The sequence below is a fragment of the Andrena cerasifolii genome, chromosome 4 (assembly GCF_050908995.1).
Source record: "Andrena cerasifolii isolate SP2316 chromosome 4, iyAndCera1_principal, whole genome shotgun sequence".
NCBI lineage: Eukaryota > Metazoa > Arthropoda > Insecta > Hymenoptera > Andrenidae > Andrena > Andrena cerasifolii.
In genome coordinates this window covers 11521965-11549826 of record NC_135121.1, presented here as the reverse complement: position 1 = coordinate 11549826, position 27862 = coordinate 11521965, and the positions used below count along the sequence as shown (strand labels likewise).

General features: G+C 48.6%; 1 protein-coding gene across 1 annotated transcript in view; it reads right to left on the bottom strand.

The window, feature by feature from the left end:
* LOC143367821 (unc-112-related protein) overlaps positions 1–27862 on the bottom strand; it is a 48990-nt gene that overhangs the window by 5755 nt on the left and 15373 nt on the right. Inside the window, exon 2 of the mRNA XM_076810018.1 lies at positions 283–516. Coding sequence (XP_076666133.1) covers positions 283–516 — 234 coding nt within the window. The remainder of the gene's footprint in view (positions 1–282; positions 517–27862) is intronic.

The window sequence follows — 27862 nt, the reverse complement described above, 5'->3', positions numbered from 1 at the left end:
CCACTAGTGCGAAATCAACACGACTCGCATTGCTTGTTGCACCTATAATTCATCGACTCCTATCGGTTAAAAGCAAAAATCTCCAAACATGCTACAAACTTTTCCCTATGTCACTTGGGTATAGAAATAATCTACAAATAAAAATTTCGAATAAAATGAAGTTATCCGAGAATAACGAATAATTTTTTATTCGAGATAAAAATTTATTCGGATAATGCCCAACTCTGGTTATAATCCACACTCCCGTTCGAAGGAACCCAATACATTTCCACGTCGACTTGCCTAATTCTTTGCACAGGTTGATGACAGTGTTGAACGTCTTGACAGAGAAGTCGACTTTGCAGTCGAGGCATCGCATGTCCGGCAGCTGCACCCTCAGGATCTTGTGCATCGGCGTGAAGTGAAGGAGGGCGTCCGCGGCCACGCCGTACTGATCCAGGGTGCTTCTGGTTCTGGTCAGCCAGTGATTCCTTGCGGGCCACCAAAGCGCGTGATCGGACCAGTCCATGGCGATGTCTGCGAGCAGAGGAACGGAGAGGAGAATTAAAAAAGCCGTGTACGAATGTGTGCGATTGATCGCTAGACGGGACCCGCGCGTTTTTTATCTGTAAGCGTCGATCAGAGGCAATTCCGTGGCGTGACGAAGATGGACGCGGTCGATTGGATGATGGTCCGAGGGGGGTCGATTATTTAATGCTCCTTAAAGGGAGGCAGACCAACGTCAATTTATCAATGAAGATACAACGCGACGGTGGCCGTAGACGCGCGCGTTTATTGCCTTCATCGTCGGCCCCTTTGGCCATTTCGCGACCCGTCGACGATTCCGGAAACAGAAAACACCCGTAATTCGGCGCTGGAGTTGGAGAGGAGCATCCAAGGGAGATTCGTTTGTCCGGGTGAATAGCACGTCGATGTCCTGGGACGACAACGAACCACCGTTACGGGGTTATTCCTAGTCAGGCGGCCGAAAAGAGGCGAATATTTGTGAATTTTTTTTTAAGAAGCAGAAGCGTATATTTTTCCAAAACTTTTTGCGCTTAGAAGAGCAACATTTAAAGAACATTTGGTAATTTTTTTGTGGAAAAATATTTACGTTTATAATAAAGTAACAAGCGACATCCAAGAAACATTTTTAAAAATTTGGTTTTTTGATTATCTAAATTAAAAAAACAAACAAGATTCCGTTAGCATATTAATGTATCTTCCGATCAACGGAGGTTATTTTCCGAAATATCAATTGAAAACAAAATGGCGGATTTTTAAAGATGAAATCGTGATTTTTTCGCGGGATTTTTGCACGGAGAAATCAGAATTTCAACTTTAAATAGCCGCCAATTTGTTTAAAATTAATATTTCGGAAATTCCCTCGAGGCTCGGGGCATGCCTGCCAGAGTGTATTTAACCCCCAGAAACATCTTAAGATTCTGTGAATCGAAGAGCGCTGGGGGTGGAGATCAGACAGGATAATTTGAAAAGCCTGGCGAATTTAGTATGCACCATGCATGGAATAGCTCCAAGGGTGCGTGAAACAGACGAGCCTCGGATGATTCCGCGCGACAACTCCGTAGATTTAATTTCTCCTGCGGTTGCGAATGTACGACTTCCCAAGAGTCTGACCGCAGGCTTAAAGCCTGATCCTCGACTCGGTGTCGCGACACCGAGACGACGCGCGAAGACGTCAGAAGTGCGGCCTTTCTGTGTTTTTCTTTCCACGGGTGCAACGGGCCCGTATATCCGGGACATGTGCGTCAGAATTCCACGACGCCTTCCTATACGGGACCGCGTGTCCGATGATATACGCGCGACAGACCTTAACGACCACGTGGTCGTGTCCTGCCGAGCGTCCTGTTTACTTTATACTCCCATGAAACCCTTAAAGTGGATGGCTGTCATCGAAATGGTCGCATCGAGATGTCTAATCAGATAGAAGCATCAAAGTTCGAACCTCCATCGATTCTTCATCCCGCTACGTCTCTGTTACCACCCCTCCGACGGCCTCGACCGTAAGTGGACGGAACGCTATTATTCCCCGCAACCTCGAGGACCCCCGTAATTACTGCGAGTCAAGCTGGCTATCGCGATACACTAATTACGCGTCGAGCCCCCCCTCCCTCTGTTCGGAGTAACTGTTGCGGAGATAAAATCGGTCGGGCGGGGTGCGACACAAAGAGGCATCGTCTTTCCTAGCAGCTCGCGCTTCAAAAGACTTCCTCGAACGTTTGTTTCTGCACGGGCAAAAGCTCGCGACAATCCCAACACGCCCCTCGTCCTCTTTCCCGTCGAGTGGGCTGGCATCCTCTGTTCTCTTCCCTTCGATTCCGCGCGCGCGCGCGTGAACGTGTGCCCGTTCTTTCTCGCAAGGAACTACCTCCGCACGAGAACCGGCTACAATGCGAATCCAACCTTTCAGAATCGGCCGTGCATGTCCCCAACGCGCCCGTACACGCGAAGACTCGTACACGCGTCCACGGGACCTCGCACCCCCGTTCTTTGTGTCCATTCTTTCGCGCCACCGGTCCACTCTCCTTCTCCTTCTCTCGCTCTCTCTCCGTTTCTCTCAGACTCACGGAGGAGCCGCAGGCGGGAGACAACCCCTTGCACGAAGACGTCGACAAGGGTGTCGGCTGGCTCAAGGGTTTCATCCCTCGCCGCCTCTCGAAACCGGGGAAAACCGGTCCGTTTGTGCAGGTCCGGGGAAACACGCACGGGACACACGTGCGGCCGAAAAACAAATTTTCACAGCTGTTCCGCTCCGTGTCCGCTCGATTTAACGACTCCTGCACCCCCCGAAATCCGTGCCGACCGAGCATCCTTCGAACCAAGCTATTAAGGTAAATGTCCCCATTAGCGACCGTCTGAAAGTGTGACTGGTTAGAAATAGTAATTTTTTTTACTAATATACGACAATGCTTGAGTAAAGTATGGATCATTGTATTTTTTTAAGCCTCTAGTTTGTTAATCAAATTAGTTCTAGAGTGATATTCGACTATTTACAGAAAAATTATGGTGGAAGTTATATTGGACCTGATGTCCCCTTTTATTAAATTTGTATTCACGAGTATAGCAAACTGCTTTTATTAACATTTTATGAAAATTAAACAATTTATAATCTGTTTAAGATAATCTTTTATGTTTTCTATTATTTCCTAATAATTTCCGTTTCTTTTCTTCTTCAATATTTTTCTTTCGCTCTTCTGCAGCTAAAACACTTATTCTCTTTTTCTCCTCTTTCTCGTTTTGTTTCTGCAAAGAAATATCTCTGCCCTTTTCCTTTTTCGTTCTTCAACTGCAGCTTCTTTCTCCCTTTTCTTCTCTTCTTTCAGCTTATAAAACGTTTGCCACTGTTCCGAAGATACCACAGATGGTATCGTTTCCTTTAGGTGTCTTATTTCTTATTTCCGACCACAATTTTCTGCTACAATAATGAAAGAAAATGAACATTTACATTTTATTTTATAATTCTGTATATATTTCTAGTTAATTTGAGCAAGCTACTGCATGGATGCATGTATTTTTATTGTAAAATTTGCGAGTTTAGTGATATCAGTAGTATAACCTCGTGTTATTAGAATCTGTCAACATTCATGTCAATGACCAAGTCTTAATTTACATGTGAATTTACTTAAAGACGAACGTACGGCTACACAAATAACGTATGCAACAATAAATGAAATACCTCTAATTATAATTTCTGAACATTCTGGTTGATATTTCGCTTTCTGTGTTGCAATAAACAATAATAAATCAATCACTAATGGTCACTAATGGGGACGCGGGTCGGTAAAGGGGACATTTACTTTAGGACCAACACATGCCAGCTGGACGTGCAAGAGGATACTCGGAACGTGTGTAATTACCGAACTTTCAGGCCTTTAGAAATTATGCTCGCGTATTTAAGGATTTCGGAACGAGGGGGTCGAAATAACGGATAGCTGTGGCTTGCCCTACGGTCGCCACTGGTCGTGAGAGGAATTCTTCGATGCAAGCGTAGGCCAAGCTCGTCGGTCCCCCCCTTTCCTATGCGACAGGCCCGAGGCTCGCGACGAATTCAAAGGACGACGCGGATGTACCGTTAATGGAATGATTTTTTCCACCGGTGACCCGCGTGCCACGCGGTTTTTACGCACCATTACGTTACATCGGCCGCTCGTGGACGTGTTTTCTGCAGCTCGAGCCGAGGGAGCGGCGCTTTCGCGCGCGAGCCAACGAGGAGAGAGAAGAGCCGTGCTCTCACGGCAAGAGGCCTCGCGATTCCGCAGCTGCGGTCTATAAATATTCCGCGAATTTTAGGACTCGACGCGGGGCTCTCCTATCGAGAGCTCGGGGACCTTCGACGCCACCCACGCGACTGCACACTGGCGGAGCCGAGGAACCGATTGTTTTCGCGAAACGAATTCCTGCCGTTCCAGAGAGGCGGGCGAAATTTCATCGCGGCACTCCGGAGTTATACTCCACGGTCGCGTTCCCTTCGGTTGGCTATGACTCTCCTGGCGAGGGTACGCGTCTACCCACCGCCCGTTTAGTATGCATTGTCTTTCGTTACGGCTGCCAAGTGAAGCGGGGGCACTTCCAACCGCGAGATACGAAGTTCTGCGTGTCTCGGAATAAAGTATACGTACGTACAGAGGCCGCGTTGCATGCTACGCAGAGCTCCGTGGCTCTTATGCAAATGGCACGTTTGTTAGGTAACCCCGTTCGCGAGGATTCTCAGAACCGATGAAGTAACATTTCTATCGGCTGCTTCTTTGAAAAGATCTGTATCTTTTCTAGATGATCCCTCGCGAATGTTTTAACGCCCGCAGGCTGCTTGGATGCGCAATGCTATGTCAGTATCACTGGCAAAATGGTACGATCGAAGTGGATCACCTGCAGGCGTAGAGTGCAGCCGACAAAAGCGTTAAGGTCGAGCCGCGATATTTCTTAACACAGCTCGCTGGCCCTCCCGTTTACAAGCCTGACATTTAGCAGCGACGACGGCTCTTCCATGCAGGAAGTTCAACCGTGGAAAGTGCAGTGAGTGCAGCAGGCTTAAAATGAAGTTTAAATGCTTTTAAAAGGACACTTGCTCGGCGAAGAGCCGTGCGTGCATGTTATCGCGAGGAACGAAGAAATCGATCGACCATTAAAAGCGCCGCAGGAAACGCCGCACAGTGGTCGCGGCACGTGTTCAAATTGGAAAATTTGAGTTCTTAAATCTTGCATTTCATTTCATGGATTGGTAGTAAACAATGCTCCGACATAAGAACGTCGTAACTTAGTAACATAAATAGAGGATTTGAGGTCAGTAATTACATTCAAAGTCGAATAACCAAACGCAAGCTGCCACAGACTACACATAGGAAATATTTACCCGTTGCATTTTTGTTGTATTTATAAGTTCTTTTCTTTCTTTCTTTTTGGAAAATAAGCAAAACATATCCTTCTTTCGGTTTGTTAATTAAAAATACTTTTTTTTGTCGCATCTTTTAACTTCTGGAGAGAATTAAAAAAAAACGAAACATATCGGTTCTTTCATTTTTTTACTACAATTAGTTATTTTTAAGCCCTTTAATTTGGTGTAAATTTTATCTGCTCCCGAGTGCTCCCACATAAAAAAAATACACATAATAAAAAAAAAATTAGACAAATCTGTGCTAGAATATTTATTTTTAAGACACCGAGCTTTGAATTCCTTTAGATTCAACTGATAGCGATGAATATGTACAATAAGAATGAATAATTTAAAATTTATTATCAATACAAATTATTTAAAAAAATAATTTTATTTTTTTATAATTGTTTCATATGTCTGTTATTAATTTGTGTTTAAATGTATTTAACAAATTGTATGTTTTATTTGTTTTACAAAAGTATGCACGATATGATTAACTAATAAAAATTATGTTCAAAAATATATTTTAACGAATTACTTTATGTTAAAAAATTACTTTTTCGCGTTCAAATTTGATTAACATATCCATTACATGTAAATAACTGTATCTTATTGGAAAATTGATTTTTTTTTCTTGTGTTACACTGTGCGCCGGGCCAGATGCACATGCAGGGGGAAGAAGCCGTTGATTCGACGACAAGAAAATGTTCTTTGCATAACAACGAGGCACGGTGTACCGCTAGGAGCGGCACGGTGACACACTAACTAGCAAAACGATGTCTCCTCCATGTCCCTTCGCCAGGGAGCTCGTAGCAGCCACCGGAAACGCGCTCTCGCAATCGGCCGTGCGAAAACGGACGACCGGCTTCCTCGAAGACCGTTCCATTGACGCGTGAAAGTGCCTCGCAGCGAATGCAGTTGGAGGATGATTAATTAGAGAGGCAAATTAAGTGTCTAGCATTTTTGCCGGAGAACTTTCGAATATTGAATTTCACGGAGGGAAAACTCTGTCTCCTTTGGCGGCCGTTCGCTTTCCTCCGGAGCTTCGAGTTCCGGACGGCCCCGATGTTTGCAACGAGGCGCTATTTATACCCACCCCGAAGCGGCTATTCTAAAAAGTGACATCGACTGCCGCGAGATTGGCGAGGGCGGGCGTGTTTTCGTCGCGTTATGGTAACATTCGACGCGGCGTAATCGCGCGAAGGAAGTCGACGATGACGGAACAGAAACCGCCTGGGCTTCCTGGTGGTGCTCTCGATGGAGTCGAGTGAGTTCTATTTCGGTGAGACCGCGTCTGGAGTGGCGAGTAAATACCCCGTGTGTAAATCGAGATCGAAACACGCCGGAAGAATTCCAAAGAAACACGCGTGCTGCGAGGAAACTCGACCGCGGGACGTGATTCGAAGATTTGGAGTATTTGGACGGGCGAACGGGTGGTTTTATTAAAATTCCTCGTAGGCAAGGAACGGGGAGAAAGTGGAGGATTAAGTGGCACGCAATTAGGGAAAGGCACGCGTCCAACGGGGGCCCGATTAAGAATTCTATAAAGCGGCCGGGCAATTTGAATAATTAGGCGGGATCGCATTGATATTGCACGCGGCACCTGTGCCCCCCTGAATGCTTTTCGATTGGCTCGAGCGACCGTTACCCTCGGCGTCAGATCGACGCGCCGCGAGAACCGGAGCCCGGTTAAATTGCCAGTCTAAAGGGAGGCGGTCATTAAGGCAGCTTCTTAGCCGAAAATTTATCGCCGTGCAGCGAGGGTGAAGCGAAGCAAGTGAACAGACGACGCCGCGGGGCATCCCTTTACTGAAAAATCCGTGACCGCGTTGCAGGCACGTCCTCGCTATTAATTCAGCCAGCGAGCCTCTTTTTAGCTTTTTACATCAGCATCTATCGCATCGCCTCGCTGCTCCTACAAATATTAAGGGGTCACCCCAGCAAAGATTTCAAAAATTTCAAAAATACACAAATTTTTATTTTTGCCTAAACAATAATTTGAAGCCTTAAAAGCATAATGCGAAATGTCTCGTCGTGAGAACTTGCGTGCTTCGAATCACGCACACCGAGTGGGCATGCAACAAAAGAATTACTACAAACAATGCGCCCATGGAAACCATTATTTTTTAAATGTTATGGTCGATTTGTACAGTCCATATGGGGATTTAATATAAATCAAAACTTCATATCAATCCACTGATTACTTATTTCTTTATAGACTTCTGAAAACCATCTATATTTACGTCTCGGTCCGTCACTAGTAGTCTAACCCTTTAAGTGTCTTCGCGCTAGACTAAACCTCACAAACTCTGTTTGTGCTTCGAGCTGGCCGTCTAAACACTCGCAGCCAATCCAGCCGGCACTTGAAACACGGACAATTAAACCTGCTGCGATCTCACAGCTCGTTATCCATTTTTTTTGTCGAGGATGGCGGAGCTGGCACGACCTGGAAAGCGTAACAGCGAAACTGGGCCGAGTTTGCGATTCCCTCGGCGTGCTTTGCGCATCGAATACTTCGCAACAAAGCGATCCCTGCATCGGAGTGTACACATGTATATACGCCGCGCGTATGTGCATACACGCGACCGAGCACGCCGGTACAAGGCTCATTATCGTCGCTCGTTGCATATCAAGCCGAGACCCCTTCGCCCGCGACCGTTGATCCTGAGCACGGCGAACAGTGTCAACAGCTGACCAAGCAATTCGTCCTGCCCCGTGTAACATGCAGCGAACCACGTCCTCGGCGATTCCGCCTCGAGCGCTCGCCCCGTGCTTTTCCACCGCAACCCCTTTCAACTGCACGCGAGTCGCTGTATCGTTTCATCGCCGCGCGTGCCTCGCCCGGCCCTGTTTTCTTTTAAAATAGCCCTGAAGGACTTACTTCTTAAGCGGCAGGATTATCTCGCTCGCCGCAATATACGCGTAAATATTGAGAAGCCGGGCAGGAGCACGCGCTGGCTGTGTAAACGCGCCGAGAGAACACGCTGCTCGGGGTAAACGCGTAACGGGGAGGACAAAAAAGCCGCGGCGCACGTGGCCACGCATAACACCCCCTTTAGCGCGGGACAAACGATCGACGGAAGTCGCGATACAATATTATGATATAATAGTGGGAACACAAGGAACGCGGCCCGGTGACAATGCCGCGACCGCCGCGGCGCTCAAAGCACCCTCCGGTCCCCCTTTTTCCACGAGTTGCAGCGCGAAAAGCCGAGAAAGGGGTTGCAGGGGACGCAGCCACCCTGCGCCGCTCGCAATTGTGCGGAGAAATGTGGGCCATTGAGAGGGAAGAAAGAGAGGGCCAGAAGGACGCGTGCTGCTGGCTCTGTCGACAAGGACGCGAGCTGGGGTGCGTTCAGGGGTGGCTTCGAACCTCCACGTGGGGAATTTCAAGAGCTTTGCCGCGATACGCCTCGGCTCCTCTTACACACTAATCTATCTTTAATCATGACTTGCCTACTCCAGTCGCTGGGAGATGACAAAATCGAGAAGTCCAGCGCAAAGTTCTTGAAACTAAGTTCGTTCACCCTGCACCACGCTCTTATCTCGCCCTTCTACACACCGAATTCTCGAGGACTCCACGACGAAACGGAACCGGAAGAGATCCGTGCCCGCGAACCACGAACAAGTAGCATCGTGGAATCGACCCTCGTGGTTCTCCGCAACTCCTTCGCTCTACCTCCCCTTGTTTGGCGAGCTCGAGCATTGTCGAGGCACCCTCGAGCCGCGTGGAAAGAAGAGAACGCGAAAACTGCAGGAGCCGAGCGAGTCAGGAGAAAGTCCCGGGCCTCGCACGCCCCTTTGATATCACGGCCGATTAAGCGCGGCGCCGCTTCTTCTCCCGGCGGATCTCGGGACGAACGCTGCGAAATCAAAGCGAGCAGACGCGCGCTGCTCGCGAGGGAGGCTCCGCTTGCCTCCCCGTGGATTCGGTTAACGGGGAGCGCCCTCGTCTACGATTCACCCTGTCGCAATTAAATTCAGACGCTGTGCACTGTACCGGGTGTTCCAACTGTGTGTATGATTAATGCAGATTATGTGTTATGAAGTTTGAAAACGTTAAGGGACTTTGGGCAGCTTCGATGTTAATACAGTAAATAGTTTTGGATTGGTTCCATACGGTGGAACAGAATCACCGGTCTTGCAGGTAGGGTAAACTCCGGTAAGTTCGTGGAACAGGTTACTCCGTGATACTTTGTCCGTTATCTGTAACTCTAAATTGACTGACTCAATTTAGACGGAACAAAAACTAACAGATAGCGTTGATCTTCTAGTTTATGGTGTAGTAAAATAATTAGTCATTTGAAGTTAGTGTGATAGAGTGAGAGCCCATTTTGTCCCAGCAATGCATTATTCGTGACATTTTTCGTGCTAGTTGTGGACGATCGCTTGTTTATGTATTGCTAGCTTTACTACTCGACTTCGCCCGAAATTTAGATTCAGTTTTTATAAAAGAAAAACATTTTTTTTTTAGTTTTTTTTTGTGAAAATAGTCACATTTATCTGAGTTAGCCAGGCATAATGAGCTGAGGTACATTTCGTGACCCCAGAGCTTACCGTTCGAAAGTTTTTAGCCGACAGACAAACACAAACTTGCTTTATAGTATAAGATATGTGGTTTAGAAGATAAATGGGGAGTTCAAACTGCAGGTAAGTGATGGTAAAATAACACTTTAACAAGTCGCACTCTTGAAATTATCATACAATAAGGCATCGGTGTTATTTTTGCTTGTGAAAAGTGACAAAATTCTTATTTTTCGTGTGCCTGAGACTGCGTTTTCGATTGCGCTGTTTGAGAAATTTTGATGGTCAATACCAGAAACAATGTTTCCTTACGTCTCAGACATCTAACGATCATGAAACGATTGATTATGCACAAAATAAGAATAATATAATCTAAAATAATATAAAATAATCTAAAATCATTTAAAATAATCTAAAATCATTTAAAATAATGTAAAATAATATAAAAAAAGTAGCTGATGGCCATATCATGGGCTAGCGAGAACAATCACGGAGTAACCACAATATGTCATGGCAACTTAATTTTGTATATTTTCAATTAAATATACTTAGTGAATTTCTGTTAACCTATTATTTGTTTCTCTGATGTCTGACCTATCATTATATCCTAGACTCACTTTCAGAATATGCAAATATTAGCAGTTAATAGACAAATTCTAAAACTATCACGGACTTACCCGAGTTTACCCTACACATTTGGTACGAATTGAACGGTAAAAGGGTTACGAACCGTATAAAGATTGTGTCACTCGACACAGGTAGCCGGCGACGCGTTTGGTTTCCGCGTAGAGAGCCCGGAGCGGGCACAATGCGCCGCGGAGGAGCGAGCGGTATGCAAATCGACAGGCCTGTACCTGTTGCGTTCTATTTAAGCGCTTCGCGTCGGCTGGCCGTTGTCTCGTGCCCGCCTCCAATCGGCTTTCCCGTGCCGGAGAACCGATCGAATTCCGATCGAAGTAATGACTGCTATCCGACGAGGTTGCCGCGATTATGCAACCGCAGCCGCGGCAGCCAAGTGCAGTTGTCACGGCGCAACCTTTCGTCATGGTTAATGCACGAGTTGGTTCGCGGCGCACGAAACGCGTCGTCGAGTCGCTGCCGGCCCTTAATTGTTCTAAAATAAGCACTGACTCAGGCCCCAACGCCTTTAACTGGGCTTAATCCGTTTGCATCGTTCGTCACGACGATCCAGAACCGACGATCGTCACGCAACACCAACGCGCGAAACGATTCGACGAATCGGCGCGTGGGCAAACTGCGGCGTGTGAAGAAATTCGTGGCGCAATCATCGGGGCGAGCTCGCGTTTCTTAATGGGAATTTCGGAACTGGAGCTTCTCGGGGGACGCGAGGGATCGGTCTCTACTGGCCCCTGTGGGATAATTAGGTTATTATGCAGTCGACGAAGCAAGGTAGAGGTCGTCGAACGACCGCTCGACCGTTTCACGCGCGGTTTAAGAGTGAAACAGTTAGATGATCCGTGAGAAGAAGCTCCCGGAACAGAGCGAACGATTTAAACGCTCGTTACGCGGCGTTACCCCGGCGGTGCTGCGCATTATGCAATTGTACCGTGGGTAACGAGTCCTTCCTCCAAGATGAAAGCTGCAATAAATGTCAGGCTTTTTGCGCGGCGCACAATGGAGGTTAATTTGTTTGTTTCGTTGGCTGCCCTTTCTTATTATGACGACGGCAAGCAGTGAAATAGCTGTGCGAGTAGTGCAACCAAAGTACACTCCATTCTGCTATCTGTCTTTAATTCTCCGCAGAGTAAACGCTACCGTCGCGACGACGTTTCACTGCAAATATCACACCTAAGAATAACTGCCAGTCGGTCAGTGGCGCGCGTGCGACGTTTGTTAAACATGAAATATCGTTAGAATTATTAAGATACGTCCGACGCACGCAACTGGTAGGTACACTTGGACCGAGGTCACGATTAACATAATGCAACTGGTGCGCGTCGAGGAAGCTACCGTTGGCGCCTGGAGAGGCCATCTTTTCCACGAAAGACCAGAGCAACAACGCCGCGCCTAAATAGGCCTCGAAATTCAAGTGTAGCAGAGCTTTAAATAACTCGCCTGATTAAGCTTTATCTGACGTTCCCGGGGGCGTGCGCGTCGCTCTTGTAATTACGCGCGCGGCCCGCATAAGTACACACGCGTAGAGATGCGTATCGCCTATCGCGGCCTCCATTTCGATCCACTTTTGCCATCGGCCGTCCATCAGCGGCCTCGTTGCGGATGAAGCGTTCGAGTCAGCTTCTATTTGAGGAATCAGAAAAACTTTGATACTCGAAAATACAACACTCACGCGGATCGAGGGAAGCGATTCTGCGAAACGAAAAGAAAAGTCCCCGCGGATAAATCTGCGGCGTGCAACAGGTGCTCGCTGGAAACTGTCTCTCCCCCGCCTCTCGATCGATAGCTTTACATTTTATTCTCGGAAAGCGCGACCGCTCTTGACCCGACAAGAAGGGATACAACCGACGCGTAACTGTCTTTCCACCCATAAAAGGGTGGCGTCTGCGTACGTAAGTTTGCCCTCCGTTCCTAGCCAAACGCGGCACCGAATTGTCCTATAAGGGTATCTGCGATTGGTCGGAAAGCGAGGGTAATGAGACGCTTTGCGAAAACGCGCCCCGCGGACGATGACGCACGGGCACGCGTTCCTCTCGTTCGCCCGACGAAACTAAATAGCAACGCGAGGCACGCCGATGACGCTACCTGTGTGGACGGACTTCCTCCGAGCGAATGAATGAATATGTATGCTGAATTTAATTAACGAGTCAAGGCCGTAACTGTTTCCGTTGCAAACGCACCGTCGCCGCGCTCAGCGGGCTCGTTCCTCCGCGTCTTTTTCCATTGAATCCCTTCGTCGCGAAAGTCAGGTTCCTTTCGCACACTCCGACTGCCGAACAGAGGAGACTACACCGCGATAGGTCAACATCGCGCTGCGGTAGCTTCGAGACTATTCGAGCAGAAGACCCTCGCGCAAAGAGGTACCTACGTGGGTACAGTGGATCAGGCTCCGTTGCGAAATGAACGTCATTCACGCCGTTGGTTCGAGTGAAACGTGACCGCGGAGAGAAGGATCGTTAATAACCACGCGGAAGGCGAACACGCAGATTGCATGTCGCCGGCGCCGACACGAGCGTTTTCCGCTGTTAAGAAATACCTTGCCGGGATACTAGGCAAGTATCTATGTCGGTCATCCGAGTTCACAATGCTCGGGACGGTTGCACGTTGATCGCCACGGGCGATACAGGCGTTCTTGTCTGTCTTCGTTTCGTTTGACGTCCGCGTGCACCGCGATTTATATTTCCCCTGTTCTCGCGTCAAAGTCGTTTTGAACAACGTAATAAGCCGAGAGCGGCTGTAGCGCGAAACACGGCGAGACCCCGAGGTAGCAAATAAGTGGACACGGTAGCCGCAGGGCCCCGATCCTAGCGAAGATTGCGCTGGAATTTCGTAAGTGTGGGTGGCCCCTGTGCTTGCCCGCCAGCCAGCGATAGAATCGGGTCAGAGCGGTGCACACCCTTCGTTCGATATCTCGTGTCTATCCGGAGATCGATGCGATAGCGTCGCGTGGGCCCTACCTGCGGGACCCTCCGCGGATTCCCGATGCGATCTTCCGGCTTTCAAAAGCCAGAGATCACGGGGAAACATTCTGGAATTGGCGATGTCAGCGCTCCATTAGAAGCTGAAATATGTACGCGCGTCTCCCCGTGGATCTGGAGTGTGTATTGCGAAACAAGCTAACGACAGGGTTCGTTCGTGTCGAGGGCAGAACGTCGCAACCGGGAATACACGTCGAGCACGCAGAAGGATGCTAGGCGTTGCTCGATGGAAAAAGGGTCGGAGAGGTGGGCAGGCTAGAGTAACTCCAGATAACGCTGCAGCACAACGTATCGATTTCGTTAGGCTTTCGACGCGGGCAGATACATGCGGGCGTGTCTATCGAATTGAACCACTTTTTAACTGGGGAATCCATACGGGTCGCCACGATGGAATTAAACCGTCCTGGTCTGATCAGGCAGTGATTTACGACCGCTGCCTTGGGAGCAATTAAATCGATCTCACGAGCGAATTTTGAGCTCCCCGAGCGCTCGTAGGCTGGTAATTAATTTTATGCTTCCAGAGAGTACTTCCGGGTTTTCTGCTTCGGAGTAGGCTCGAAAGTGTTCACGTTACCTATTTGCACATAATACGATTGGACGCCTTACGTGCGATTCCCTTGCACTTTCCACCTACGTTCCCATGGATGCAACGACAAAAGTGCACTTCCTCGAGATACGCGAGCCAGGTCACTCCGGCTACGCGAGCCGGAATCGAAGGATGCGCGACCGCCCACGCAACCTATCGCGGCAGATGAAAGGTCAGCGAGAGTCCCTGTACACGTAATCTACCATTCGTCGCGAGGGGTGACTTACAGCTGTGGAACGATGGTAATAGTGTTAAAGTGTTTGAATTTCGAGATTCTTCAACTATAAGTTGACCGCGAGTCCTCGCGTGAGGTCCGCGGCGAGGGTCGGTTTTTTAACCTGATTAAAAAAAAAAGAGGTTCTACGTACGATGTGCGTGTATGCAGGGGAAAGGTGGAATAGTTGATCAGCGGAGATACATGATCACATCAGCTTTTTAATTAATATATTGGCAATTTCTGCCTGCTGTCACGTTATCGTGGAAATGTTTGCATTGTCGCAACACTTCAGGTTGCAGTTTTCTGTCGGGAGCATAGAATAATGTTCTTAGAAGTTCCTTACGACTCTCCTTTTTTTTAAGTCGGCGCCTGATCACTTGCACTGTGTAAATCTGGCGCCGACTTAAAAAAAATTGAGAGTAGTAGATTAAATAAGGAACAAAATTATTTTTTACTTTTTAGCGCAATTTTTTTCTGAAAACGGTTTTAATTTTATTTAAAATTTGTTCATCTTCCTAAATAGCAGCAATCAGTGTGTGATACGGATAGTACCTACTTACGTCCAGCAATAAATTAGTTCTGTTTTATCTATCAAAGAGTATTGAATTTATTATAGTAATCTCTTAATAAATAGTTCTTAGTGAAATGGAAAGTACTAAAGGGTGTCGGATGTGATTGAGTATTCTGCTCGCGATTCCAGTCCCATTTCACCGAGGCGGCATATCTACCTTGACATTGCACGATTCAATTTCTTATCATGCCTGAACGAGATGCAAGTTCGAGCAGTGAAAAACGTCGCGGCAATGATCTCGCGAATGACGTTCGGGCACGCAATTATACACAAAGACGGCGAAGGAGAAGGGAGTGGTTGAGCGTGTTGCGAGAGGAGCGCGAGAGGGCAGAAAAAGAGATGGAGGAAGAGAAGAGAGAGAGAGAGAGAGAACTGAGCAGATATAAGAAGAGAGAGGGAGAGACCGAGGGGGCACAATAAATGTCAGAACAACGACCTCGCAGTGGCTCGTCGACCAGGCGAAACCTTGCCCATCGCGAGCGAAATATTCGCTGCGAACCACCGCTTCCAGATTTCCACCCCCGAAAAGTTGAGGCTCGATCGGAACCCCGACTCGGTTGCCTAGATTAATGTGCTTCCTCCGACGAAGCGATTATTCCCATGGAAAACGGGGTGACGCGGCCAGACTCTATCCATCATTCACTGGAAACACGGCAATCCGTTCGCGTCGCCGAGTTTCGGCACACAATGGGCCATACGTTGTGAATTGTCATGCGAGCGGTGTCGGGCACGATCGATGATCGATAGGCGAAAGGGTCGAGTTAAACTTTCGGTGGAATCGGAACGACTTCGTCGCGGAGCTTCTTGGCGCGAATCCTTCAGGGTTAATTCGACTGCGTCGCAGTAAATTACAGTAATATCAGCTTCATTATCCTATAATGAGAAGCAACAGCCTTCGGAAGAAGCAATCTCCTCGGATACCTACATACAAGCCACCTCCTCTTCCGTCCCTTTCTACACTCGCCACGACGAGTTATGGAAATTACGTGCCGAAGAGGTGAGCGGCGAGACGCGCGAGATGGAAACGTCACTCTGTCACAAGTGTCACTTTGGCTTCTCGCGATTCGTCGGGGTGGAGCCCTCGACGTCTCGCTCACACACGCCTCTCTCAACATCCCCGCGACGACCTTCGCGGGTCCGGCAGACCCGCTTCTTTTCGCGAACACCAGAAGCCATGGGGAGCAACGTCACGCGGTAATTTTGGTTTATGGCAACGCATCCCGGTTCCTCTCCCCGCAGCGAAAACTGGGTCGCGCGAAAGTATTTATAGAGCCCGAAAGGGGGTTGCAGAAAGAGCGGAGGTTGGCCTGGAGAAAACTATTATTGGAGCGGGCTGGTTCACACTCGACGTCTGCTTTCGCAAGGGAGTCGAGACGATAGGAAATCTCGCGACCCCGAGCGAGGATCAACCCCCTCGTTATAACGTCGTTTGTATTCCCCTGGCTGACCCAGCTGCCTCCACCCCGTGATTTCGGTTTCGTGGGTGGACGATCTCTCGCGAACGGAACCAGGAGCCCAGGAGACGGATCGCGTGGGTCGAATCGATTTCATTCCTCGCCGAGCTTCGTCTGCAGGCGCTCATTAAAGGCGCGGGGCTCGGTTCCGTTTGCTGAACCTTCCCGTTTCGCGCTCGATGAGAAGGAAAACGAGCGGGAAACGTCGAAGGGGGAAACCAGAGATGCGGAGGAGAGCGGAGCGTACGCGAAGGCGAAAGAAGGTAGCGCCGGCAGGGGAAACGGCGTAGGGGAGGGAAGAGGATCGCAATTAGTCGTTGCACGGGAAATGCGCGCGGTAATGAGGCACGACCGGCTCGCACTTCCGGGACGTCGTCGTTCTACGCAACGAGAGAGAGAGAGAGAGTCGCCTCTCTTCCTGTTTCATTATGCGCGACTTCCTCGGTTTTCGCGAAGAACAGGGGGATGCGGCGATTGTTTCGTCGCCCTGGGCCATTGTTGGCGAATCTGCTTTTTGCCGTTCCCGCCTGGCTGCACTCGGTCGCATCGGAAAGCCTCGCCGCGCTCTGATAATTCCACGCTCTGCACCCCTCGAATCGTTGAAACGCCGGGGACGGATGCTGCTTCTTCGCGTTTCCAAGCGTTTTAAAGCGTTTCGCCTGGCAGGCTCTGAACTGCAACGGCAACGCGACGATTAGTAGCAGCTTCTAATAAGAAACTCGGCACGATGGAGTTTGGATCTGAACAAAAAGGTTCGTGGCGGAGGGAAACATATCCTCACGAGCTCCATTGAACGCAACTTGATATCGACAGTGGCGGTTGCCTTCGTTGTATATCGATCGCGCTCCGTAAATTTTACGGTTCTCGCACGGACGTCGAACGGAGAATTTTAACGACTGTAATGAGTCCCTTCGGCTATAAAGTTTCTGCGGCCAGGGAGAGAGAGTACTCGTTAGGGGGATAGCAAATGCCATATGCTGGCTGGCTAATTAAGTGATTCGTGATATCCGTCTTCTGTCAGAATATCGTCGGCCTTCCTGATGCGTCGTCGGGATGTCCGGTTGCGTCTGGCGCTTGTGCGCTCCTCAATGAACGTCCGAAGACCGTCAGATTGATATATTCCCTGCAATCAACGTGCCAGTGGCGTTTCCTGCTCGTGGCACCACTGTCCTACGCAAACGAAAGCCACGGGAATGATGGTCTTCTTCTGGGAACCCAGAGAAAGTCCACTTCGAATCAATTTACATTTATTGATCACCACTGATCCCCTTAGACGTGTGCAGTAGCGAAAGCCTTATGGATCTACGGTATATCGGAAGTCGACCACCTTCGGAATTAAACGTCACAATCTGCGCGTCGATGTACGCACTGGAATGCGACAGAATGCAACGGCCCCCGAATTCGGCGTGAGGCATCCAGGACAAATTATTCCCCGGGCGTCGAATGACGTAACCGGCCAACAGTGATACGAACTGGCGCCACGGATTTGCATTTCGCAATGGGCAAGTAAAATCACGTTTCCCGCGTGCGCATTCGAAGAAGATATCGTCGAAGGTGTACGCGCGCGTTTCCAACCGAACCGAACTCATGAAACAGCGGGGTGAGAGATGCTGATAGGTAAGGGAAACGTGGGATAATTGATCAGTGTGTGAGGTGGGATACTTGAACAGCTGAAAATGCTCCCCCCCCCAAAAAAAAAACATAGAACGGCTAATGAGACAGAAAAATACGACAAAGAAAGTAGAAAATATTTTCTTCATCGTCATCTTAATCAGATGATATCTAAGTGAAATGTCTTTTACGAATGCATTTATGTTGTTTTATGTCATAGAATTTAATTATTTGGTTTTATTTTATCAGTTTTTCTTTCAAGTTAGTTATAGTTTACTTTCTTTTTATGATATTCCCTTTCTTTCGTGTTATTGACGAAGATAATAAATATTTTTTAGAAAGTGTTATTTACTCTTAAAGTTCACTGATCAAGTCTCCCTTTCAGTGGGGGATGCTTGTGCATGACGTCACTGCCAGAAAATGTTGAATTTCAGTCATTAAAATTAGTTTTCAGCTCTCAAATTTGTACAAGTACATTGAGAATACTCTACGAATTACAGCTTGCATAATTAAATGCAAACAAAGCAAAGCATTATTATTATTTTAATAAAAAAGCAAAACTGTGATCAACTACCCCACCTTTCCCCTACTCCATTCCGCACCTACGCTCACAGTCCCGAAAGAAACCTGGACGAGCGGAGCGCAGAGTGTGCTGTAAATATCGGTAAGTGACATTTGCCGAGCGTGATAACCGTTCGCCAATACGGAACGACGTCGTTTCCCTCGGTTCACTATATTATCTTCCCCCGGTGTGCAAATACTTTCGATTTCAATAAATTCCCAGATGGTGCGGTCCGATAACGAGTTTGAAGCAGTTAAACCCACGCTCTTGAAGCGAATGATCGCACGGTGGTCAGCTCGCGAAGACGTCTATATCGATCTGAATCGAGGAAGCTGCCACCCCTCCCTGACGGCCTGGTCGTATCAGCGAGAATAATTCGCTTCGGATTACGGTGGGTTTCAGGTTTCAGGTTCGCGATGGGAGTGTTACAATTTACAATAACCGAGCTTGAAGTGTTAAAACCCAGCCAGGCCCAGTGTCTCAGGCGACGAGAGCAAGCAGCGGAGAAATATACAGTTCCTAGACGCATTAACTATTTCTGGTGTATATTGGCGGGAGCGCAGTCGGTTCTTGCCGCGTTCCCGGCGATCGAGCACCCCAAGTAATTTGTCTTCGCCGTCGTCCGCGTCCAGCCTGCTCCGGCTCGGCCGTCGAAAGAAAGAAACAGCTCGCTTCGACCGCGAGGTGGATCGAACGACTGGTCTGCAACTCGTGCGCGTTTTTTCTGCGACCGTGCGAGGGACTATAATTTTTTTCCACGGCCGAGTCGCCCCTAGGGTGGCTCCTAGACAGACCGTCTGCCTTTGTGCACGATTCCACGCGAAGCAACGTGGGAGGAGTCCAAGGAGCGCGGATCGATCGGGAGGAAAAGCCGCGAAACGGCGGAGGGCGGTTTATTTTCGCCCGAAACGTCGGAGGGAGAGTTTATGGAAACGCGATAGGCGTCCCTCGCAACGCTGCAACGTTGTTTTCTCCTCCCTTTGAAAAGTTCCCGTCCGGGGACTTTATGCAAAGGTTTACGAGCGATCCAGCGCGGTCGACGCGCTCCCAGACGAGCTGCAGGAATGTCACGCTCGCTTTACAACCGGCGTGTATCGGGCATTCCGTGAATAATCGTCCCGCGGGAAAAATACCGCGGCCGCCTAGCGAAAGTTTGAAATTTTCGCGTATTAAATCTTTTACCGGATCGCCGCTTCCGCTAGACGAGTGAAAGTCACGGTGGCTTCCCGGATGGCGCATAGAAAATCGCCGCAGAGGAAACTCGGCGACAGTATCTCTGTGTGCACGTTTCGCAAGGATGCCGGTCGTTTTATCGTCGCTGTGCATCCTTAACTCTGCACATTCGCGAGTATCATCGCGCTTCCGCTGACGTCAGGCCTCCCCTTTCCCTGTTACGCCGCTTCCGGCTGGCAGAAAGCGAACCCACGGGCCGCGCGTCGCTGCGGCAGCCACGGCGATACAGTCGCCGCGTGTTTCCTTCGAGAAGCAGTTTCTTTCTATACAAGGACCGAAATTGCTACGCCTTCGCTGCCAGCGGCAGCTCTGCGGAGAGACGGAGAATGGAAGGGTCGCAGGAAGCTCGCACGACAACCGAATTGGTCAACCGATTCAACGAAAACGTGTCTGGTCAAAGGTTCGCTGTTCCGCAACCAAGCTGACTCATTATGGCACAGATAGGGGAATTAACCGAGATCTGCGCTCCGCGGAAATTCAGTCCGCGGATGAAATCAATTTATACGCCGCTCAAACTTTCCTGATAGTCGTATCGGCTACTTTGCAATCCTTTCTACCACATGGGAGTCCAATGGCGCCGTATGTGACTGAAGTGCCAGTCAAAGTCCTCGACGTTTCTCGTAGACAAGATTTTTCTTTCTCGAGAGTCTAGATTCAGTACGAAGCGCGAGGAAGAAAATGGATACCAGGCATCGCCGCAGCGTTTCCGGAAGCCCTGTCAGCTAGCGATCCCTTGTTTTTCCTCGCACGCCCGCTGCATTCGCGATCGAGGCGTTCCGCGGGGCCGTCGTGTAAACGCGCATTAATGTATCACGCCCGAAGCAATTATACAATCTCGTTAGCATTCTTCTACACGTGAACTGCTATCGCAATGAATGGCTCCCTTTCATACGCGAGCCACGCGCTTCTTGCTAGCCCGACGCTTCGCGCAAACGCGTGTAGCGGGTATGTTAAACGCCGCGCACTGTGTGTCACCGGCCGCGAGGAATCTTTAATACACTTGCCCCCCCTGCTCCATTAATTATCCGGAGTTTCCCGTGGCAAAAACCGTATCGAAGACGGGCACGGAACATCGTAGCGTTTTGCCGGGTTCCTGCCGCGCGGCGAGACTAATTGCCACGGCTAATTATTAAGCAGCCCGCGCGCTCGCCTTCCTCCAATTACCCTAACAGATCAGGCGCTCGCATATTTCCTCCTCGCTGTATCTGCACTTTTATGAGTCACGCATGCATATGCCATTACGTATGATTTTTCCCGCGTCGACATAGAGATACGCGCGCGGATGAATAATTGCTCGCTACGCACATGCCCGCGGAGCTGACGCCGGATGAGATTCGATACTTCCAAAGCCGGGTCTGGACATTGTTTCAGCGACACGTCAGACGCGGGGACGTCTGTTCTGCTCCGGTGAAGCGGTGCCCCGTATCTTGCTCGTAAAAGTACCTTCGATCGTGAGTAACAGCGCTGCATCGAGATTCGTGCACGTATATGTACATACGCGCAGAGCTTTATGCTCCTGTAAATCTTTCGGGGCGTTTATGGAGGCTGGAATTCCGCCAATGATACCTGGGCGTAAGGAGTTAGGGGAGACCGGGGTAAAGTGAACCTCGGGGTAAAGTGAGCCTCCTTAATTTGTTCTTTAACGAAAGAATAAATTTACAAATTTTAGTGACGTAATAAATGTATGTAATATAAGAATAATAATTATGCACATTCAGATATCGAAAAATGTAAATTCATTTTAAAAATTAGAAATTAATTTTTAGAGACTTCCGATTGGTTTCCTTTTCCATTTAGCTTCTCGGATAAATCAGTCATAAATGTGTTATTTTAACTCCAAATTTTTTCTGCGTGTTTAAAACAAGCTTGTAAACATACACGTACACGCGTGTGCGAAAATATTAATCCGAACATTATTAAATAATTAATTTTCCACTGAGTAGATATTCGGTGTAAAGTGACCGGGGTAAACTGAGCTGCAAATGGCTGCTAAGAACCGATGCGCAAGTGATGTGCGCAATATCCTAACCTGTCAGCTGGCTAGAAAACCACGCGGCGTGGTGGAACAGAAACTAACCCAAAAAAATGAAAAATCTGTCAGTTTTTGACAACCACGGTTGCAAAAAGCCAGAAGCTGCCGTGCTAAACATGTTATTCCAGCGCAAGGGGTTAATATTTACCTATATCCTTAATTAAAGTTCTTATTTTGTTGCATCTCACTTTACCCCAGATAGGAGTTCATTTTACCCCATACCACTTGCATCATTTCTTTCAAGTTGAATTTTAATACACTCTAAGTTTATTTTAAGTATTGCTATTCTTCATTTATCAACAGTAATGTTTAAATTATATTATAAATCTACTTCCACGCATTTTTATTGAAAGGGAAAATTTTTATTCGACTTTAAACTTTTTCGGGCTCACTTTTCCCCTACTATAATTAGAAACCGCGGTGCAGCTTGAACCCCTGTTGGGCCACAGAAATGAGATTTCCAAAGTGACATCCTCGTGGCGATGGCGTTTCTCCTCGGCTATAATAACGCGGTTGAATCAGGCTTCGATAAAGAGACCAGACACCGATGAAACGCAACAAGGGCACAGGGGACGCTCAATTGCGTGGGCAGATAAGCCGCGTTATCAATCGTGGTCGATCATAAACGGGCGCCAGGACAGCGGCGACACGCGTCCCGCGTACACGTGGATGCCAACGAGGGAATAATAAGCGATGGAAAGAAACGGAGTGCGTAGACCGAGCTGGTCGCCGCGCCGGCGTCTCTCCTCATGTGGGCCGAGAAAACCGCGATTTACGGTCATAGACGCGGATCTCGGCAATGATGCAACGTGGCGCAGACATCGGCCGCCGATCGGCTCTAACTTGAGTGACTTATCGGCTATTATTGCCCTCCTTGTCTTCGCTATGCATCACTGTCAGCCATTCCCCTTTCATACGCCATTCAGGCGTCTTTTCTGTAAAAGAGCGTTTAATTATCGCCCTCTATAAATACGCCAGCGCGTTACGCTCCTCCGATAATTTAATATAATGGGCTTTGTACGCCGCGACAATCGCCGCTGGCACGCTAGAAATAATCTGAAAAGTCCCGCCGATACGTCACGAGGAACGTGTAACAATTACCGATCCTTTACTCCTATTGCCTTCGAGTCGAACGCTGCCGCTGGTGTCGATCGAAGCGTGGCGAATATCGCTCACGCCCCCGCCTTCGTTATCCTCCGCGGTATCGATCCTTTGTCGGCCGCCGCGCGACAAGACAGAGACACTGGAAGCCAATTTCGCCTCTAATCTATCAAGTTATGAAGCGGTACGCGTGACAAGAGCCGACACACTGCACACTAAACACCATGAATGGACAGGAAGGCGTTCGAGTGAATGGAAACCGAGAGGCGAGTTTCGCCTACGCGTTAACTGTGAGTATAGGCAGGGACAGGTCCTGCATACATGTGGGGTGGGTACTATACGTGGCCCCCTGTGTATGAATATGGATGGCCAGGGGCCGATCGAACCACCAGACGGACGAAACTACGCGTCCCATGGAAGACGCGCCGTGTCCTGCCGTGCGTGTGTTGTCACGGTAGGTACACGGTGTTAATTGTTTCGCAAAATACCCGAGATACGATCTCGCGATCGTAATCGCGGATGCTTCTCGGCTGTTCCTGTCGTTGGAATTTCAGTAGATGAGTAGATGCAGGGTTCGATCTAAATAGGGAGCGCAAGCAGGGCAACTGCCCAGAACGACAAAACTGGGGGCGACAAAATTAGTGGGAAGAGAAAATTAAAACCAATGAAGAAAGTAAACCTTTTTGAAAAAGCAGTAAAAAGTAGGTAATACATGTTTGAATTTAGTATTAAACTTAGTAATTGTTTTTAAATCACCTATAGGGTAGACCGGGAGCGATAGTAACAGGGGGGCGATTGTAACACGTTAAATATCTCAAAACATATGATAGATAGCAACACAAATTTTAGATATATGATGAAGAATGACATTTCGAATACACACATCGATATCCTAGTAGTATAGATACACAATAGACGTGCATAGTAAAGAAAATAACTTTTCGATACCCTAAAGTAACTTTTCCTTACTGATTTAAAATTGTAATATAAATACTCCCTTTGCAAGTACGTGTTTTTTCTATTTTTTAATATTTAATCTGGCCATTTTTAAAGTAATAGTGATCGCTACTTATCACTTTTAAGTGTCTCGTTAATAAAAATTTATAATTTAAGTTCAAAAACCTGGTCGGAGTCGGTTGTACCGGGACAGAACCGAATAGTGACAAAGAAGATTAATAATATTGTCTTGTTCGCATGGAATCCTATAGCACAACACAAGCAAACCAAATAAAAAGTGGGTGCAATGTACTGAATGTAAGGGTTGATCACACGAAGAATGCCCCAGCCAAAACGTTTTCTATTTCTGCCGCAATAGCGACACCGCATAATTGCTTATAAATTTTACTTTTGACACTGTTTAGCGCGCTCATGGTAATTAGCAAAACGAGCCGCAAGAAGACGATTTTCTTCTTGCGCGTTCAGCGGGGGCACCCACGTCCCAGCCGAAAAGAATTCGGCGAGATAAGAGCGAACCGCTAGCGATACACGCGGAGCATAATATTGATACAAGCTGATAACTCTTCGAGAGATCGTTTGAAGACGTTAAAGAGAGCCTCGGTATCTCGCCTGCTGCTAACCGGAGCTCAAAATCGAATCGTCGCAACTCTACGCGAAAATTTTTCCGGTTAAAGTGTACAAGGTACAGAGAGGTGGAGCATGAACCATATTCTCGCAAGGCATTGCTAAAATTTGATCTCTGGAAGCTGGGACCGATACTTGAAAATAAACGAGAGGGTTGTAACAAGCATTATTTACCTAGATATGGTGTGCGTCGGATAAATATGTAACGAACCGTCATATTCAATCGGAGTTGCCGCTTTAAGGCGGATTCACACATATCAGTTCCGTAACGATCCAGTGGCGCCAGTGTCAGGGGTAAAAAAAGAATATGATTTCCCTGTTTTGGAATGGAGCAGTGCATACTCGTCCACGTGAGTTGCTGACAGAAACAGACCACTGACGCTGACTGCACTGAACCATCACGGGACTGATAATGTGTGAATCCGCCTTTAATTGGCGTGGCTCGTCGCGAAACCCGTTCCATCGATGATAACCGAGGGATTCAGCTAATTAAATGGCATGGTCCGAGAGTATCGAGTCACCGCTGCTTGCTAATCTGCGTTAATGAGTCTCGAGCAGCGGCAATAAATTAAAGCGACTCCTTCGTCAGAGGGGAGGGAATCGAATTATGATTGAATGAAGAGCAGAGAGCGCAACGACTTGGCGCGCTTTGTATCAGCGCGCAGAGATAAACGGCGAGATTGTGGGTGAAAGGGGGAAGCAAGTAAGAGCGAAATGAACGGGTGTGTGATCCAGGTATGCGCTCGGGCGGCTTGCCAAAGACACTAGGAATGCATCGCACAGCTCGCGCCGGACTCGATGAGTAAGGTACACGGCTATGCACTCACCGAAATTGCGAATGCACCGTGCAGCTTTCTGCCGCGGCGTCGTCGGAAACAGAAGCTCCGCGACGAGAACTTTTCTGAATGGAAGCTAGAGGATAACTACAGGCGCAATGCTCTATCGTGAAAATTATGAACGCTCCGCGCCATCGATTAACCGCAACGGGTCTGTAAAACACTTTGCGAGGAATTTCTGATGCCTCCATCTTGATTAAGGCAGCGAGAGTTTTCAAGAGATATCTGTGCCACGGTCGGAACCTCGATCTCGGTGACCCCCATATACATACTCCTGTCCTTCGCGTTCCAAGGTCCAGTAATATATTTTTGGGAAAAGTGGAATGGAGTGCTTTTACTTCCCTCGGAGTAAGCCCGCGTGGCTTCGACTTTCGACGGGCAATAGGTATGATTTTTTCCAGCATATAGGTGTGCACCTTCTTGCAAGGTTAGTCCCAGCGAGTCACGCTGTCGTATTCAAATCGTACGAGCGTCGAGTTGCTTTGCGTACCACGGTACAAAGTGCTCTCCCTGCTACTGACTCTCCTCCGCGCAATCCAGCATTGTCCCTTTCGCAGCGATGTCAGATATGATCGGTGAACGGAGTTACGACATCCACAAATTTTCGCTGCACCTGTCTCTCTGCTCCTTCGCCTCTTGGCGCATACCAAGGAACCCGAAAAGCTGCGATCGCATCTTAATATGCGTCCGTGATATTTCGCGCACCGAGGTGCATTCCGCTCGGACTTCTCCCGAGCTGCACACTTAGAGAAAGAGAGGGATGCTTACGGGAAGCTTCTCCGCGAGGATCGCGAGAGCCGCTGTCGCTTCGAAAGCGGCAAAACAGCGGGCTGTCGCAACGCGTCATTCACCGGGAGCCTCGAGTATTTTCGCAAGCTGGATGCGCCGCGCGCGGATCGCTCGTCGTGACAAAGTGCATCCGTTGCGTAACCGTGCGCGCTTCTTACGGAGAAAAATTTTCCCGCGGGCCTGTCAATGATGCCATTCATGCGAAAGGTCGATTACTCCTATGCTCGACGTACACGCGTCGCTTCCCCCGCTCGGATTGATAAACTCGTTCGCAATACGGCGATCCGACCCGAAGGGGACCAGGCAACTCCGTCTCGCATGATCGATGCGCGCCTGACTCACGCGAGGAGGAAAAGAGAAGACTCCCGGCGACGGGAAGGTGAAACCCACGGGGGGGTGTTCCGTGGAAGAAAGGCGAGGGTCGGGGGGTTTCTACGGGCGTGCAATCTTTACATAGACCAGGGATTTCTCGTTTCGCAGCGAGCTGTTTTGTGCTGGGCTGCGTAGAAATCGACTAGTGACGAAGCGCTTCCGTGGCACCGAAGAAGAGCTATTGTTGAAGAGCCACCCGACCGAGGACATAGTGCCGTGGTTCCCAACGATATTTCTGAATTTTTGCACGTCCGCTCCAACACCCCCGCGATCGAGCAGTGATCCTCCTCCTCGGAGTGTCTCCAGAGATGAAAGTGAAGGTTTCGACGCATCGGGTCTCGTCGAAAAGTTACGAAATCGAGAGTGACGGTAGATCGCAGCAGGCGTCGCTGACGTCACTGGCTATGTTTAAACTCGGCGCGACGTCGGTAGTGCTGCAGATCAGAAACGGATGCGGTGCGTGCACCAGGCCGGCCGTGTTCCTGCCGGTCGACGCACAACGTGCCATTGTCTCTTCCTCTTTCGCGGTTTGCCCGCCTTTCTCCGTCACGGCTGTATTTATTTCCTCTGCGCGTTGCCGGGCCACGTAGGTGCGGGCCCCGTTCAGGTAGGCGTGCGTGCGTCTCCACGTACACGCGCGACGCGTGCGGATGCTGCGTGAATTCGCGGATCTTTGAGTCATCCGCTAGTGATCCTTTAGGGAGTGATCGGTATAACCCATCTTGGAGTAAAACCGGAAATAAACATATCTATCTCTTTCTATCAGTATTTCTGTCTCTCTTTCTGTCAATATTTCTGTCTCTTTCTATCGGTATTTCTATTTCTTTCTATCAGTGTTTCTGTCTCTCTTTCTGTCAATATTTCTGTCTCTTTCTATCGAGTGTTTCTGTCTCTCTCTATCAGTATTTCTGTCTCTTTCTTTTTTACAGTTTCTTTCTCTGTCTACTTTCGCTTTTGCTCCAAAATCGCGGCAACCAATCAGCGACGATACACGTTGTTCTGATTTCTGATCACTCCCTAAAGGATCGCTATCATCCGTTTGCTTCGCGCGCTTCGAAACGGGAGCTGCGGCAAACTTCACCGCGAGATATTGCGTCTCGTTCGCGGAAAGAAGTTGCAGAGGCTTCCCCGTTTGAAATGTTGGAGTAATCTGTTGGTTTTGCAGAGTGCTTGGATAATTCTAGGGGAAGTTAGTTCTCTCGAGCAGTTTTTCTTGAAAACTCGCAGGCACCTGGTTTGTATTTTAGCCGAAGTAACGTTGAAACCCAATTGTGCACGAGAAGCTCTATTTTCCGAATTAACGACGATGTTAACGAAGCGAATCGAGGGATGCGGTAAGCTCCGCCACCAAGGAGGCTTACCGACGGACGCGCAATTCGGGCGATACAGGCCAGGATAATGCGATTCC